The sequence below is a fragment of the Macrobrachium rosenbergii genome, chromosome 25 (genome assembly GCF_040412425.1).
Source record: "Macrobrachium rosenbergii isolate ZJJX-2024 chromosome 25, ASM4041242v1, whole genome shotgun sequence".
NCBI lineage: Eukaryota > Metazoa > Arthropoda > Malacostraca > Decapoda > Palaemonidae > Macrobrachium > Macrobrachium rosenbergii.
Window position 1 is genome coordinate 2788407 of NC_089765.1, and position 19164 is coordinate 2807570.

Consider the following 19164-nt stretch of genomic DNA (forward strand, 5'->3'; position numbering starts at 1 on the left):
TCGACAGTTCAACCTGATACCACTGTCACCACTGTACATACCAGCAATAAGAGAGTTGGAAATGGTTTAAGCTTCCTATGCACGACGGATATAAGAATCCTAAACATCACTTTATTTAAATAAAGACAAAATCCACGAAGGAATGAGAAACACTGGAGTGCTGTGAGGCCTTTCGACTGCCGTCCTTTACTTAGTGTCTGCTAAGTAAAGGACGACAGTCGAAAGGCCTCGCAGCACTCCAGTGCTTCTCTTTCCTTCGGACGGCTAAGTAAAGGACGGCAGTCGAAAGGCCTCGCAGCACTCCAGCGCCTCTCTTTCCTTCGTGGATTTTGTCTTTATTTATATATTCGTCACGTTCCATATTTTCGTGATTCAGTTATACATCACTTTATTTGTATGGGAAAACAACCCACTATTAGCTTCGGAAGCCATGTAAAAGATATTGTCGTTGGACAGTTTACTAGACTTGAAAATAATCGCCACTGCTAATTAATCACAAATTTGAAGTTGATCTGTCATTCCCAGACCTTTCCATCAAATGTTATTTCATGTGCTAGAAAGATATCCTTTACCCAATAACTCAATTAGAATCCATTACCAAAATAACTGAGAGCGTTGACGTCACTTCCGCTGTCTAAAAGCAATTTCATTGGTCCAAATCGATCATGATGTTGCGAAGTTGCCATCAGCGGTGTGTAACCTGCAACATACAGAAGAAAAAATATGTACCAGGAGTCAGCACCTACGGAAGTAACTGGTATAACACTCATAAATAGTATGTGTGATTAGTTGAAAGCATATCTATTTATCTATCTATCTATCTATTATATATTATATATATATATATATATATATTGTATATATATATATATATATATATATATTATATATATGCATATATACAGTATATGTGTGTATACATGCATATATACACACACACACACACATATATATATATATATATATATATATATATATATATATATATATAAATATATATATACATATATATATAATGCATATATACATATATATATATACATTATTCCATTTAGACCTTAGGCATTTCAGTGATATCCGTATCCAAAAGTGTGAACAAATTGAGGAGTTAGGAGGGTTTGTTGATATTATGATTACATACGTATCCGGGAAAAAAAAAGTGACCATTGTATATATATATATATATATATATATATATATATATATATATATATATATATATGTGTGTGTGTGTGTGTGTGTGTGTGTGTGTGCGTGTGTGTGTGTTATGTATAACTGAATCACGAAAATATGGAACGTGATGAATATTTAAATATAGATAAAATCCACGAAGGAAACGGAAGCACTGGAGTGCTGCGAGACCTTTCGACTCTTTCGATTTTTACTTAGCAGACTGCTAAGTAAAGGACGAGAGTCGAAAGGCCTCGCAGCACTCCAGTGTTTCCAAGTTTCCTTCGTGGATTTCATCTTTATATATATACATATATATATAATATATATATAAATATAATATATAATATATATATATATATATATATATATATATGAATATATATATATATATATATATATATATATATATGAATATATATATTATATATATATATATATATATATATATATATATTTAAATTTCTGACTCACATCAGAATAGAAAACATGGCCTTTTTCCCCAGATACGTATGTAATTATAATATCAACAATACCCTCTGAACTTCTCGATTAATCACACTTTTTGAATGCGCTTGTCACTACAAAAGCCTAAGGTCGAAATGGAAGAATACCCACGATGAAATACCCACAATGAAGGGAATACTCATATACTACGTCGGGCGTAGTATATGAGTATAAGCAAGGTCCTTTAAATATACAATACATCTAAAGGACCTTGAGTGTCAGTATATAAGCATAAGTGCCCCGGCGACATCAATATAAACCAATATCCCGGTCGGCGGCTGACCGCGCGCTGTAGTGGTACAGTAGTGTTCGATTTGACCAAAGTTTGCGTTACCCAAACCTTATTGCATTGATAGCTTTGCCTATTTGGCCAAAGTAACGTGAATCATATAGATAACAGAATTTTTACACTGCTTTACAGTTATTTGGAAGACTCCCTTTTAATTATAATCTTTTTCGTTATTCCTTCGAGCGTGAATATGCACGACACAACCAAAATGATGAAAATTCAAGCAATGTCTCCTAGAATGGGGAGACAAGGGAATAAGCACCACAAGATTTTGGTCATTTTCTCTTTTTGTAAACTGAAAACCCGGCGATTTAAGTAGCCAAGTTTTTCTTGATTTCACGATTTTTTAAGAACTTTTTTTTTTCAAATCAAACTCGTTTCCGCATTAAATGCTCTTTGTTGTTTTTGTATGATTTTTGAAGGATAGTTTACCTAAAGACCACATCAAGAAATGAAACGCAATATGCAGTAATATCTGACACCTGATGAACACTGACAATGGGATGACGAATGTTCACTGACGCTTACCTTGCGAGTCAATTGCTGTTAAGGAAGCTCCGTTGACTACGAGCATTTTGATTAGGGCTGAATCCCCTGCCTCGGCAGCGTGATGGAGAGCACTCTGGCCTTGAAAAGAAAGGTCACACAACACTGGTCAATCAGAGGCGTTACTAAACATTTCGCCGCAGAATAAGTTCTTAAATTTCAAACCAACAATACATATTCCATCTTTCATTTCAATCAGAATTTCCTTTTCACTGAAATGCATTCAGATCATTGAAATAAAAAAAAAAAAAACAGGGAATTTCTGAGGTTCCTGAATAACTGTAATTTTATATTCTAAACAGTAATGTTAATGTTAATATTCTAAACCGTAGCTTTAATTTCATATTCTAAACCGTTGTTTTAATTTCGTATTCTAAACCGTAGCTTAAATTTCCTATTCTAAAGCACACTTTTCATTTTATATCCTAATCCGTAAATTTAATGCTTTACATTAGACCGTAGCTTTAAATTTATATCATAACCATAGTTTTAATTTTATATTCCAAACCGTAACTTTAATTTTTTACTCTAAACCCTTTATATTCTAAACATTCAATTTAACTCTCTACTCTAAACTCTAACTTAAATTCTATATTCTAAACAGTAGCTTTAATTTTAAGTTTTGAACCGTACCTTTAGCTTTATATTCTAAACCGTAGCTTTAATTTTATATTCTAAACTGTAACTTTAATTTCATATTCTAAACCGCAACTTTATTGTTTTACCCAAAACTGTATCTTTCAATTTATATTCTAAACCACAGCACCAATTTTAGATTCTAAAACGTAACTTTAATTTAATGTTCTTAACCTTCAGTAAAGACTAGTTTGAATCACCAGGCCCCTGGGACCTATTTTTCATGCGACTTTCCTTTCCCAGCAGGGACTGAGTGGCAAGATGTCAGAAACGACTGCAATTCTGATTTAAAACAAACATTCAACGAGTTATGGATCGTCCACCTAAAACACAACTACCAGTCTCAGGTGCCAAGGCACTAGCTCGAAATGTTATGCTCATTACTTCTCGTCCTTCAGCACAGCTTTCAGCTTCAGAGGTGGACATCCCTGAACATTTCCTGAAGGATATCCCAGCCACGTTGATGACAGAGGGGGCTCTTGAGTGTGGCTGACTGTCTTTCCATATGGCGAATCAAGGCATCATAAACTCTCCCTGGCTAAGCAACTGATGATTATCCTGTGTGAATTTTGATGAACTTTGATAGTAGGGTCCTCAACACGATGGCCAAGATCAGGCCTTAAGAGAAGATACATGGCACTGGGAATTCTTCAGACTTTGTCTCATTTTCACACCTCGACAATCAACATCTCTGTACATTACTGTACAGACTTTGCCATTTCTCGCTGGGGCATGTTCTACAGTTGGTCTCAGTGGGCAGCATTGTTTTCTTCGAACCTTGCAAAGTTTTCACCTTTTACATATTATACCAGTCAAAGGATGATATTCCAGTTGATACAGCCTTTAGGACATTTGTTTCATTCGATATCCTTTATCTACTTTAAATGGCCTATTGAACCATTGAAAGAAACTATCAGTAATGACGATCAGACTGAGGTCTAGTCTTCCTTAAATCTTTGATCTTCCCCAGCTAAACGTAGGTTCTTCAAGGAACATAAAAAGTCATGTCATTCTTCCGAAGGGAGGTTCTGGAGAAGGCAATTAGACGGTAGAGTGGCCTTCTGTAAATCTTGCAGAATTCTCCATGGCATGGCAAAACTTTTACTCAAGTCTCTTGGTGGATCTTATCCTGAAGACTGCCTTCCATGGACCATCCTTCTGTATGTGCCTACAACCCCTGACAGGCCTTTGCATTGCAACAGGATAAAAACAACCATCACCCATCCAGATCCACAGAAGAGGAAGGAAAGCCAAAGAGAAGACCTATACCAGTAGATGTCACTGGTCATGGACCAGAGATTGATGGCAACATCAACAATGCCAGTGAGTTTACTCTGCATCCCTCATTCTGTAGTTTTGCATAAGAATAATTACACGTCGCTATTTCAAAAGCGTAGCATTTACATTCCTTCACATGAATCTTTTAACTTTTATCTTAAATGGCAAAATATACAGTACTATGAACAACGATTATACTTGTATAGTCAGTTAACACCTCTAACAAATTTTTGTTAATAAGAGATAGTAAAACAGGTTAAGTGCGATTCAAAAACCACAAATCAGTGAAAAAAGTAGCGAAGCCAAGTAACATCAATAGTCACAAAAACTGCATCGTCAACGGAACTATATACATATTGCTACCGAGCTCTGGTTTCTGAACAGCTGCATACATTAGTATAGGCCCTCTCTTTTGTTGCCTCAGGTTCTTATGTTGATGGCTTCCGTTCTTCTTCTCCAGTGGTTGTAGACACATACAGAAGGATGGTCCATGAAAGACAAACTTTGGGATAAGATCCACCAAGGGGCTTGCAAACTCTATTTGGTATCCAGTCAGACGCGTCTTGTGTTTGTCCACGTTGGAGAGATAACGTGATCAAATCAAGTATAGGTACACCCGGAATACATGAAAGGCCATACAGTTTCGAAAAACGGGTAACATTGCATTGTATGGTTATTACAGTATATGGTAATGCGTCCTGTTATTGGTAAGAATAAAAACTGAAATGTAAACATGAGTGAGTTATGAGCGTTCTTCAGTTTTAGAGAGAAAAATATTGAAGAATGGAAGAAATGAAGAAGAAAAGTGGCGGCTATAACTCCCAGTGCTGTAAGGCAAATTCTGTGTCAATATGAAGTATTACGAAGAGTTATCCGGTTCCTATTTTTGCAGTAAACTTTGAATGAGTGTATTGTATCTACAGGTTTCCTTTCGTAATCAGATCAGTTTGATGGTAATAACTAGAACAACCCCGTAGGGGGTTAATGCCGTCAGTGCGCCTCACGGGGTGCACTGTTGGCATTGCTGAAGGTTCTTTGCATGCAGCGTTCCTTCGGCCCCTAGCTGCAACCCTTTTAAATCCTTTTACTGTACCTCCATTCATATCATCTTTCTTCCGTCTTGCTGTCCACCCTCTCCTAACAATTATTTCACAGTGCAACTGCTTTGAGGTTTTCCCCCTGTCACACCTTTCGAACCTACCTATTCACAATATCCTTTCCAGCCCTGAATCTTCTTCTTCTTTTAACGTGCTTTTTTCCCATTTTTGTACGGGGTAAGCACGATGCCTTCTTTTGAAGGACTTTTGATTTGCTTTGGGGTAGACCGTAGTCTCGATCGGCTGCCCTGCCTGACATCGCTTACACCCCGGTAGCGTATGGTACATGTATCATACCAGACCCAACGCCCTTTCTCCCAGCAGCGAGAAGTTGTTGCGCGGGTAGGTCGAGAGTTCGAGACGTGTGAGATGTTTGTTATGTTTTTAGATGTTGGAGTGGCTTTGTTTTGTGTGTGTATTTAGTCTGTAACACCAGCGCTGAATGAACTCGCGATATTCCATTCCATTCCTAACTAGAATAACTGGGATTTGAGTTGTGCTAACGTGACGCTAATAAACATGAGCGCTTACTTTCTCCTAGCCTCCGATTAGGGTCGCCTCCGGCTTGCAACAGAGTGTCCAAAATGGTAGTTCTCGCGTCGCCACCGTAACCGTCGCAAACGGCCATGATCGGAGTGTAACCTGTAAAGAAAAATAGTTCAGATATTTTTTCCTAGAGTTTACCAATTGGTTCGCTTTAAAATATCAACCCTGAATAAAGAGGTGGGTATTCAAACAATTTTTGGATGGGATGGTTTTCATTAGTAATGTAAGAATTTTATTTGACAAAATACAGCACCACTCTGAAAAATAAGCACTCCAAATTACATGAGCCTAGTATAAGAATGGAAATGGTACAAAATGCAATGGAAAACATTAGTTAACTGTGACCGAATGGTAACCTATATCATTCACAAAAAAATTTAGTTAACTATAAGAGATACACACACGCACACACACACACACACACACACACACACACATATATATATATATATATATATATATATATACATATATATATAATATATATATATAAATATATTGTATAAATGTAGAGAGAGTGAGAGAGAGAGAGCACGCTATGCATATATATGTTTCATAACAAACCCATTACCGTTAATGGACAACAGCATACCGGAAAATTCATTCCCTAAGCAAAAGCAAATCGTCTGCTGGCTGGCAGCAATGTGCAAGCGGCTAACAGATGCTCAGGTCCCTGGTATGAGACTCAGTGGTCCTCCTCCTCCCCTCCTCCCCCCCCTCTTCTTCTTCTTCCTCCTCCTCCTCCTATTCACTGAGCCTTGTTTCATGTGTCTGCAGTGCCGTTGACATTTCCGTATTGTTGTTGATTGATTCTGCAGGACACGACTCCATAATTCTTTATTACTCAAGCATGTTACCGTTTTCGGAATCCTTTTCTCTCGTGTAATTATGGAATATCATTAAGAAGTAATACGGAATATCATTAAGAAGTAATGGGAATAGTGAACTACAGAACCAGGGATTCTTCTTCTACGTTTAAAAACGGCATGAATATCACAAGTCTGGTATGGATCATGTTATAGAACGTTAGAGGAGGAGACAGAGGGGGTTAGAAACCCAACTGACCAATGATTCTGAGCAACTGTAAGTAAAATGTTATTTTACAAATATAAATTGAAAAATAAGTGAAAATCGGAACGAATGTCTCTTGGAAAAGGTTGCGATGTTTTGCAACGACACTCTAGACCCATTGAAAAACGTACCATAAGATTTTTCCAAGAAGATATTAAAAGCATTTATATTTAATGACTCCTACACCGGGGAAGCCAAAATTAGTGACGCTTACTGAATAAACCAACAGGAATTGCCCTTTGAGGTATGGCCTGGCAGAACGTCTTTTTTTTTTTTTTTTTATAGAATGAGGAGGTGTTTTACCTGGAATGAGGTAACCAATGCTAGATTCAGAACAAGAGCCCCCCAACACACCTGGCTCTTAAGTATAGGTGTCTGACACTCTAACAAGAGCCCCAACACACTTGGCTCTTAAGTACAGGTGTCTGACACTTTACCAAAAGGCAAAGATTTGGAAAGGGCGTATGAAGATCCATTTCGTGTATACCCTCAGTCATGGCGGCCTTTTGGACTGGAACACACTGGCGGGGGCCAAGGGTTCGACAAAGCAAAGCTTCCTTTAGTGAATAACATGGTTTGGGTCCACTTGATCTTCAGGTTGGAAAAATAGTGAGGAATGCCCTCTTCTGCTTCAAACTCCCAATAGCAAGCACTGTTACCAATATGCTTCTTGATGACTGGATGGAACGGATGATAAGAAAGATTACAATAATAATTATGTTTTGGAACTTGAGACTGAAGAATTTAGAAAATTACTTGTATGCTTTGACCAAACATAATCACTCTCAGGCACCGAGGTCTAGTGTGATACATTGTGCATCTTTCTCTTCCTATATCTAGTTTACGGCTTCAGCAATCATTATCTGATTCAGTCCCTGATCATTTCAATGGCAGAAGAGGTTTTGGGCATGACTTGCATTCTCTAAGCTGACAAATTCAATTCTGCAAGATCTTTCCTCTGCGGTGGCTGACATTGTTATCTAAACGATGAGACATGGGACAGAGGATTTTTATCATTTTGTCTCCTTTTTGAACCTTTGAGATCACTTCAACAGTTGGTTGGGTCTACTCCATCTAAAACAAAAGGCAAGATGAAAGAAATCAGACCATGAAAAAAATGGTTGTCTCATACCCAATACCAGACACAGACATAACAGAAGCAGTGTTTATCAGTGAATGACTAAGTTTTCCATATTCCAAGTAATCCAGATGCTGTGTGCAGAAAATCTTCCACACCTTTGAGGCGCAGGTTGACAGTGACTGTCTTTCCAGAACAGGAGAAAGGCTGCACTAACTACAAGTCTTTTGAGAATGGCAAAAGGCAGGACTAGCCCTTCACAATGTGACTCCTTGGAGCTTATGGCTAGTCCTCAGAAAATCACTGAGTCCTTGATAACAAGGTGATGTCAATGTTATCAAAGTAAGTGACAGGAATGTTGAATAGTTCTCCGAGGTCTGATATTTTGCATGTGGTTCTCAAGGTGTCAAGGGGGTGGTGCCCCATCATTAACATGAACCTGGTGAACCAGTCATTCCATCAACTGTAGATGAAACCTCTAGAGTCAGCAGAAAAGCTCTGCTGAATTCACTAACAGAAGTCTAACTGGGGAATGCATTCAGATGACAACGTCCACCAGATGTTTATCGAGGACGGCTGAATGAAAAAAATGAGATGGAAGCCCAGTAATGAAAAGATATTTTTATAAACATTGGAAAGATGATAAAAAACGGGATGTTAGATAATTCCAGAGAGATATGAAGTGACAAAATGAATTGATTAATTTACACATACAGGACAACACAATGTCCTGCAGGAAATATCTTCACCCAAAACCTTTGTTTTTAAATTATGATTCAAAAGTGCATCATATTTTCTAAAATTAAGATATTGGTCATAAAAGGAAATGTTAAAATCAAGAATCCTTTATGCATTTCAATCTAAACAAACATTTTCAGCCATAGCTAAATGACGGTGACTGCAGAGGAAGAATTTGTGGTGCAAAAATTTCACAGATTTACGTACAAACACTTGAAAAGTAAAACAAGTAAAAAATGCGACGAATCGGCGCAATCGAGTTTTCTGTATATCGTATAATCAAGGCCATCGAAAATAGATCTATCTTTCGGTGGTCTCTGTCTAATGCTGTATGAGCCCCGGCCCATGAAACTTTAACCACGGCGGCCGGTGGTGGCCTGTCCTATATCGTTGCCAGACGCACCATTATGGCTAAATTTAACCTTAAATAAAATAAAAACTACTGAGGTTAGGGGGCGGCAATTTGGTTTGTTTGATGATTGGAGGGTGGATGATCAACATACCAATTTGCAGCTCTCTAGCCTCAGTAGTTTTTAAGATCTGAGGGCGGACAGGAAAAAAGTGCGGACGGACAGACAAAGCCGGCACAATAGTTTTCTTTTCAGAAAAAAAAAACGGAATCATTATAAAGATAAGTGATTACTAATGGAATGTTAATGTTAATGTTACCATTTTTGGTGAGAAAACAAGGGCGTGAATTGCATCCCTCCTGGAAAAGTATGTTCCACAATGTTTCAATTTACAATGAAAAGAGAGAGAGAGAGAGAGAGAGAGAGAGAGAGAGAGAGAGAGAGAGAGAGAGAGCAAGCAAGGCATACGTGTCAATTTCATATGCTCACCTAAGTGGTTGATATGGTTAACATTTGCTCCAGCGCTTATCAGAAGATCTAGCAACGTGTTCCTGCTCTTTGCGGCTGCCATCAGTGGAGTGTCTCCTGTAAAGAAAACAATTCAAGCTCAAAGTTATTGCTTGACTGCAAGCGAATTGCGAAAGGTTCTGGTAAAACTGAACGTTTCATTCACTAACTGTCCCTCACCAAAGCTGGAGGTTTCGTGACCTTCATCTTCCCTCTGGAGGAAGTCAACGTACTGGAGCTAATTCGTGTAACACTACAATTCTTACTGTTGCTGTGGCATGAATACCTTTCAAACATTAAACTCACGTCCTGGCTGCTGGCAGCTATGCCATTACATTTTCCTTTGACAGTGCCTTAAAAAAAAAAGCATATATATATATATATATATATATATATATATATATATATATATATATATATATATATATATAATATATATATATATATATATATATATATATATATATATATATATATATATATATCACACATTACCACAGTATTGGAAATAAAGTCGAAACCGGTCAGGACCTACACCCCGTTTCTTATTTTTCACCTGTGGTAATGTGTGATAAATGAATCACGTACAAAAGTGATAATAATCATATATATATATATATATATATATATATATATATATATATATATATATATATATATATATATATTCATTTATACAGATATATACACATACATACTTACATAAATATATATACATATGTACACATGTATACAAATATATATATATATATATACACATACATGTGTGTATATATGCACACACACACATATATAATATATATATATATATATATATATATATATAGAGAGAGAGAGAGAGAGAGAGAGAGAGAGAGAGAGAGAGAGAGAGAGAGAGAGAGAGAGAGAGAGAGACACGTCAGGGTTGATATAACGCGATCAAATCTTCGACACTAGAAAAGAAAGTCTATAAGAATTTGATGAAAACGGAAAACCCTGCGATTGGTCCTTCGATATTGTTGTCTTCTATGACACGACGTTTGATTCCTGCTAATTTAGGTCAAGCACCATCTATTTGAGACTGCCCCTGATGGCGCAATTCACTCGTTTTTGCTCTATCTTACCGGCCTCCTACACAAACCCCCCACCCCAACCCCCACAAAAAACACCCTCTACACTGACACACACCCCATAATCTTCTACATACATAAAAATGGATGTATGTATGTACAGTATGTGCGTGTGTTCCACATACACTCCGAAACGCATTGAGCAATTTCAACCAAACTTGGTATACATATGACTTACTATCTCGAAAAGAACACTGCGGGGTTTGGGGGCGGGGGCGGGGCGGGGTAAGACATCACTAGCATCAAAGGGCACCAAAAGGGGTGGGGCTGGAAGGGTTTCACTGAAACGGGACTGATTCTACCAGTGAAAAGGGGCAGGTTATGCCCGTAGACTTGGAAACTTTACGAATTTATCATTCTTAATTTTGGTATATATATGAGTTACTATACGGAAGAGAATACTGTGGGGGTAAGACATCAATGGCACCAAAGTGGGTTGTGGGTTGGGCAGGGGGTGACAGAGAGAGATTGAGAGGGAGAGGAAGTGAGAGAGAAAGAGAGTAGAGGGAGAGGAAGTGAGAGAGAGTAGAGGGGGTGTTAGGGAGAAGAAAGAGGGAAAGCGACGGGGAGGGTCGGAGAGAAAAAGAGTGAGAGAGGGAGAGAGTGAGAGGAAGAAAGATGGAAAAGAAGTGAGAGAGAGAGAGAGAGAGAGAGAGAGCAGAAGGGGTGTTAAAGAAAAGAAAGAGGGAAAGAGACAGGGATGGTTGGAGAGAGAGAGAGAGAGCAAAAGGGGTGTTAGAGAAAAGAAAGAGACAGGGATGGTTGGAGAGAGAGAGAGAGAGAGAGAGAGAGAGAGAGAGAGAGAGAGAGAGAGAGAGAGAGAGTAGAGGGGGTGTTATGGAGAAGGAGGGAAAGAGTCATGGGGGGGAGAGAGAGAGAGAGAGAGAGAGAGAGAGAGAGAGAGAGAGAGGGGGTGTTATGGAGAAGGAGGGAAAGAGTCATGGGGGGAGAGAGAGAGAGAGAGAGAGAGAGAGAGAGAGAGAGAGAGAGAGAGAGAGTTTATCAGTTGTCATTCAGAGTTTTCCCGGGCAGAGCCGGGTTGTCAGCTATTAGATATATAAAAGGGTCTTGAGAAACACAAAAACGCGCAGTTTCCATCAGTATCAATGGGATGAAATGCATAAAACTCTAGAGAATGAGTCGCTAACATACATGGATCATGTATTTGGGGGAACTGTAAGTACCACAGTACCACACAGACCTTGGCTAAGCCTTGGCTTTAACCAAGGCTTATTCTACTGTTTAAGCCTATAACCTTTCATTGCCACGGCCGCTGCTTGATACGGATGGATGTGTTTTAGCTGCTGTTTTCCTAATCATTTATTTTTTTTTATCGTCAAAGCGAAAAACAGTTAAATATGACAGCATTTGAAATATCGTGGTTTTGTTAATTTAAGCAACACGATAACGTAATTAAAAACTTTTTTCTCGGTTTTATCAAAAAGTATAATTTAAACATCTGGATATGGGCTTCATAAAAACGTTCTTTGTTAAATATTGGCCCAGTAAGGATTAAAATTTTAGAAATGTCTTATGAAATATATGTAGCCTTATTTTATAAAATAATTTTTTTTCGCATGAAAATGAAAAATTAATATACCGCTTGTCAGCGGTGCCAGTTAATAAGTAGTAAGGTTCTCTGGAAATGCAGAAGTGGGTACTTTCAGTCACTGTTGTGGTGATTTTCACTTCTAGTTAGAGACAGATACAAACCTCGCTAAGACCACTTGTCTTTCGCTGGGTCAGGTTGGGAAGATTACTTGTGAACCTCTGCTATAAAGAATTACAGATTAAAAAGGAATTCAAGGTCGCTAGTGCGGAACAGTAGCCATTTGCACGCATGGCTATCATAAGCCCTGTCAGAAGGGATTACTGGGTTCAGTTGCAAAAGCTTGAGCTATCCCAGCTGACGATCTGCTAAGTGAAATCCCTAAAAGAAATATAGGTCAGAAAAAACAGATAGCACGACAGAACCCTCAAGAAAATCAATTTTGCTCCGAGAACAGACTCCGCACTTGAAACAAATAGATCTCCTGTACTGGTCTTGCAGCGTTTCAAGCTTTAATACATCGTAACATATCCGCAGGCCAGTATTTCTATTCGGCTTATTCTACCTGCTTCCCGGTGGTTTTTTATATCGAGAAGGGAAATTTTCTAACCGTTGTGATGCAGATCCAGTGCTCTCACCTGTTTTGTCTTCTCTGTCGACAGGAGCACCCGCTTCCAATAACTTTTCAATAATATACTTGCTTTGCTTTCCTGCAGCGTGGTGAAGCGGGGACAAAACTGCAAAACAGAAAAATTTGATATTTAATTTCTGTAACGTCTCGGCGGCTTTATGCAATGCTCCCTACAGGTTGGTAAGAACATTAATGCAGATGGCATACGACTGAACGTGACACAGCAAGTTAAGCTAAAGCTATTTGCTGGGTAAAACTAATGTCATTAGGAAATTGCTTCTAGCCTAATCAGGTCAGCTGGAAATCACTTATAACAGGGAACCCAGGATAAAATACTCCTTTTACTGACAGTAGTTTCGCACTATCAAGAACTCGGGGATGCATTCATTTAATGACACACGAATGGAGTGCAATCATCAATTATATGCTCCATTCGCGCATAATTGAATTATTACTGCATACCGAGTTTTTTTTTGTCAGCAGAGGTATTTTATCTAATATTCCCAGGCAATGATAATATATTGTACAATATAGCTTATGATATTATACAGTACTGTGGAGTAGAGAACAGTGCTAAGTTAAGTATGCCTTAGTTTAACCAGACCACTGAGCTGATTAACAGCTCTCCTAGAGAGGGCTGGCCCGAAGGATTAGACTTATTTTACGTGGCTAAGGACCAATTGGTTACCTAACAACGGGACCTGCAGCTTATTGTGGAATCCGAACCACATTATACCGAGAAATGAATTTCTAACACCAGAAATAAATTCCTCTAATTCTTCAGTGGCCGGCCGGAGAATCGAACGCGGGCCTAGGCGAACGTTAGGCGAGTAGCCTACGATGTCGACCCATCCAATGAAGAACTTAAAGAACAGTGCTGCGTGGTTAGAGAAGAGGCGGGGGGGGGGGGGCGTTGACATTCATTGCTTGTTATTGTTAGCGAATCTATTGTCTTAAGGGGAAAAGCAGGATGCTACCACTCCAAGTTCAGAGTAGGGAAAGCCACCACCAGTGAGGAAAATGACACTGAAAAGTAAATGATAAACAATGAAAGCAAAGTTATAAAGAAAAACAAATTAGATGAATAATAAAATAGACTGGATAAGACAAATAACAGATAAGTTGTAAAGTGATGCTAGCGTTAGCTTGCTAAACAAAAAGCAAAAAAAGTATTTGCACAAGCCACCACCAGTGAGGAAAGACACTGAAAAGTAAATAATAAACAATGAAAGCAAAATTATAAAGGAAAATATATTAAATAAATAGTAAAATAGACTGGATAAGACAAATAACAGATAAGTTATAAAGTGTGACTAACGTTAGCTTGTTAAAAAAAAAAAAAAAAAAAAAAAAACAAGTATATGCACTAAGTCTGAAGTACATTATTTTGATAAGCACTCCTTAAGCTGAACCTCACGTGTGAAAAAGCTGGACTTAATAATTAACTGTATAGTGCTAAGTGGTGGGTGGTATAGTGGAACAGCGGCGCCAGATCAACATAAAGATTAGTGAGAAGAAATGAACTACAACTCAAGCTTTAGCCCAACAAGTTAAGATGTTGGTCAAATGCTGACGACTAAAATAGAAACATGAAACAAGTAGAAAATGCGCCGAAGTTTCTTCGGCGCAATCTATCTTTCGATGGTCTCACTATAATGCCGTATGAGCCATGGCCCATGAAATTTAACCACGGCCCGGTGGTGGCATGTCCTATATAGTTGCCAGATGCACGATTATGGCTAACTTTAACCTTAAATAAAATAAAAAAAAAACAGTCATCACGCAAGCAATGATATTATGTTGATTGCTACGTATATTATTCGTGTTGATAAAGTGGTCACTTGCAACAGTTCCCGGAGGAATTTCACAAAGAAAATTGGCGATAAGCTTCTGAACCATGGTTTAGTATTTTATATTTTATATCTTTAATATCATTACATTATTATCATAAAAGTAGAGATTTTTACGGCATGAAGTGGTTATGTCACAGATTCTCCAAGAATTTTCTGCCTAAAAAATGACAGATGAGCTCATTTGCTTGGGCGTCACATTTCTTTTTTTTATTCACTTGCTTCTTAGTATATGTGTTTCTCGCCACACTGTAATGAAATGCTGACGGGTAGACCTGCAATAACTTTCACGACACCTGGGACAATGATACTGTGAAGAGAGCAATACGATAACAACTTCAAACTTATCTTCCATGTGAGCGTTGTATATCCTACGCTATGGGTAACTGAAGCATTTTGAACCTCGTGCATGATAGAAAATGTGTAGTTAGTATCGCCCTCTGCAACAATACGGCAATGAATCAAAAATAACCCCCGCGGAAACAAAGAATATTTACTTACACGGCTCCCCAGGTATGCTCACTGACGCATTGGTCTCGATCAAGGTATTAAAGTTGTTCAGTATATCATTGGCAGAGGAAGAGGTGGGGTGATACTGGTCGATGGTGCGCACCAGCGCTGTTTTGCCTGAAATAGTAAAAGTTGAAATTAGTCGTCTGGTCTCCGAAACAAGAAGAAAATTCCCAACTGGTTTTCACTCTGCACCATTACCAAAGATTGTTTAGCAAGAAAAATTATAAGAATTTCTTAGATCTCAAATAGCTGGCCACTTCCATTCGTAATTTTGCTGATTCCTTTTTTGAAGGGTAACTACTACTCAGACAGCATGTGCTTCTCACACGCAACCTCCATATTCGTTTAATATGGGGATTAGAAAAATTTTAAAAGGATTTACCATTCACGTGTAGTACTAGAAATATTTCTGCATATGTTGGTGAGACCTTAACATTCTCAATGCATGACCTTGGAATTCAGGATGAGAATAAACAGTACGTATACTATTCATTCTCATTCTAAATTCCTTTACTAATCACGATGTGTTAATGATTTACATTTCAGGCTTCAAGACGCACAAATTCTTTGGTTAACTCTAAATAAGATTTTGTCAGTGGTTGCAGAGAATGTCTTCTACGACGAAACAATCACTGACACGAACGACTTCTTTCACAGGCAACTACTTGCGTGTCTGTGGGCTACTGTAAGAGCGTGCGAGTCCTTTGGGAAAAAAATTTCTTTCACTTTAAGAAGGTCTCAAACTCAACAAAATTAATAAGGCAGTGACAACATAGCCATACTACTTTACAGACCAAAATTCTAATGACTGATAATGTTCAGTCGACAAAACAATCGCCAAGAATCAAAATCTCTAACTTCATCACCCATGAAGTGTAACTACTTCTGGATACATCATTAGATTCGAATTTTAACTACAGTGCATCCTTACCAGACAAAATTCAGCGGCAAAACTTCATAATAAAGCTTGCGTCACAAAAAAAAAACAATTATTTACAACTTTATTCTTTATATATAAATTGTAGTTCCATGAAATACTGTGTAGTTACAGCTAGTAGACACTAACCGTCGTAATCAATCAGGTCGACATTAGCTCCGGCATCAACCAAAGGCTGCATGACAGGTGAATTGTACACGGCAGCAGTAATCAGCGGAGACCTTCCTAAAACGGAAAAAGATCAACTACAGTACGGCATCTTTTTTAATGTTAACTTGCATTAGTACGGATATTAGAATACCTGACACATGAAGTTTCAATCACATTCGTGCGTCATTTTAGTATCCAATAAGCAGCTAAGTAGAATGAAGTCAACGTCATGTTGATCATAAATATACTAGGATCAATGTTTATTCGTTACACTTGTTACATAATCCATAAAAAAAGAGAAATCCATAACTATAACACATCTCAAGGGTAAATGGTCTGAAGACAGATGACTTCCAAAATCTGAGCCAGCTTCCTATGGGGGTGGAATGGGCCCACAAAGGCTGCAGCCTTTGCATATTTTTCTTTACAAAGTAGTTTTTTTTATATAAAATACTGAGATGCGTCACTCTTGCTTTAAGAAGGCGTTCTTCCTTTTGTTTGTGTTCTACACCAGACCGCACATGTCACTTTTATCCTATGTTCTTTTTTATAATTTACACATTCCATGTCATGGAGAGTCATTTTCTTGTGCAGATCAGTTCATACACATTTCTGTCATTTCTGAAGAAGCAAGATAGAGGGAGAAACTTAAGAAATAGCACCATTCCATGGGCTTTGTTCTAAATAAAGAGACTTTAATTTTCAATACAAGATTCCAAAAAGTCAAAATTAGTTTTATGAAACTTATGTACCCATGAGACTTTACCAAGGCCTTATATCTAGTAACTCTTATCCTGCAAATTCATATGTTGAAATATTACTCTAATTAAGCTAAGGTTTGAGTGGATTTGACATCTGTCACTTGTTCACAAATATCTGCTTGCTAGTGGCTACCTTATCTAGATATGTTTCCTTGCTTTACAGCACTTGTACGATTTCCTTGCTGTTTTACTTGTAATCTCTGGTGTTTTTTCACGCCATCGCCAGGTCTAGAGATGTCCAAACTCACGGGGATTTTTTTATTACAAACCTTCCCCTTGAAAGTCGTTGATGAACAGATTACTTAGATTGCAGCTGGATTCATATACTTCTTCATGGCTGGCAAACAGAATCCAAGTATTCTATGCATTATCTGGGAGAGTCATCCTTATTTCTCATGTGTTACTGCAGCTGCCAAATACTTTAGCGATATCTGATTTTATCATCATGAAATAACTTTCTAATGGTATCTCTTCTACATGCATTATGTTCATATTTATGGTGTTCACCATAAGGGTTGCTAAGTGCGCCCTAGAGTCCCACTAGGGTTCAGTAGGAGGTCATTCACGGACCCAGAATTCATTGTCTTTGATATATGATCGTCGGGGTCTAGAGGTATGGGAAATTTTATGAATAATATCCATAACGAAATAATAAAGAATGTATCAGAAAACCTTAAAGAGACATCACTGGCCTTTCATAAACGTCACTTCATCAACGACACTTAGTAAGAGCCGACTCATAAATGTCCACCCCAGACCTTATCCTAAAAGATTACACCAACATAATTGGACTGGTAGGCCTGTAAGCCTAACCTGGCTGTTGGGACAGACCATGGCAAAACTGCAGGCAGCACACTTCTATTCATGTTGGCAGGCAACCTGGACAGAATGCCGAGAATCCTAACCAAAACACCAAACCACCCCTGAAAAATCCATGGGCTGAACCTTGAGGTAGTTCTGCACTTAAGGTATTAGCATGATTAGTCACCTTGATAACCACCGCATTTCCTACTATTAACTACAAAAATTAACTCCATTCCCATCCATGGTAGCCCATCTTAATATTCAAGGCAATGAAATATGAAATGGAAGGAAATATTATTGAGACAAAAGAGAAAACATGTACTAGTACTTTTGCGAAGCCAAAAGCAAGGCTGCAGAGGACAGGCCATCGAGCATCAGACCTCTGTCATTGGCTCCCCACCCAGCTCTCCTTACCCAATGACAAGAGGCTTTGGGAAGGTTATCGCAGCTAGGAAGCTGGAAAAGGTAATAACGTAATCATTCCAAATAGGGTAGGGATGTCGCTGTTTCAGTTACAATATCTTTGAGGAGCTAAGGTAGTTTCCCTGGTTACTTGCTCAAGTGGTTTTAGATCTGCGATACACATTTTCCCAGGTATTCTTTCCATAATAAGTATCTGAAAACTAAATACTTCTCTCGCTGAAGCTGACTGAATGGCACCAGATACGTGAATGCAGTAAGAAAGGGAACACTGCATATTTGACCCCGCTACATACAGCAAGCTGGCATTGTATTTTACACCTACAAATTTTTTGGTAAAAGTGCCCAGGCGGTTCGTAACTAAAGTGAACATGATTGTAACAACACAGGTGAAGCAAATATTCACATAACAGTACCTGAATTTACATTTGAGAGAGAGAGAGAGAGAGAGAGAGAGAGAGAGAGAGAGAGAGAGAGAGAGAGAGAGAGAATATGTCTCTCTCTTTCTCTCTCACAGGCAAAGTACACTGTTAATATTATAAAGTCCAGGTTTTAAATTTCTAAAAGGTTTCGCTGTTTTGGACTAAACTCTAGTATCCATGGAAATATACATTATTTATTGTACCG

The 19164-nt window shown here is 38.2% G+C and overlaps 1 protein-coding gene across 5 annotated transcripts in view; it reads right to left on the bottom strand.

Moving 5' to 3' along the window:
• LOC136852277 (ankyrin repeat domain-containing protein 50-like) overlaps positions 1–19164 on the bottom strand; it is a 99425-nt gene that overhangs the window by 33409 nt on the left and 46852 nt on the right. For all 5 annotated transcript variants that reach the window (XM_067126763.1, XM_067126761.1, XM_067126760.1 and 2 more), the window contains exons 16-22: positions 16532–16627; positions 15454–15579; positions 13110–13208; positions 9796–9891; positions 6055–6165; positions 2495–2593; positions 599–700 (exon numbers count right to left, since the gene is read on the bottom strand). In XM_067126763.1, the coding sequence (XP_066982864.1) occupies positions 599–700; positions 2495–2593; positions 6055–6165; positions 9796–9891; positions 13110–13208; positions 15454–15579; positions 16532–16627 (729 nt within the window). The remainder of the gene's footprint in view (positions 1–598; positions 701–2494; positions 2594–6054; positions 6166–9795; positions 9892–13109; positions 13209–15453; positions 15580–16531; positions 16628–19164) is intronic.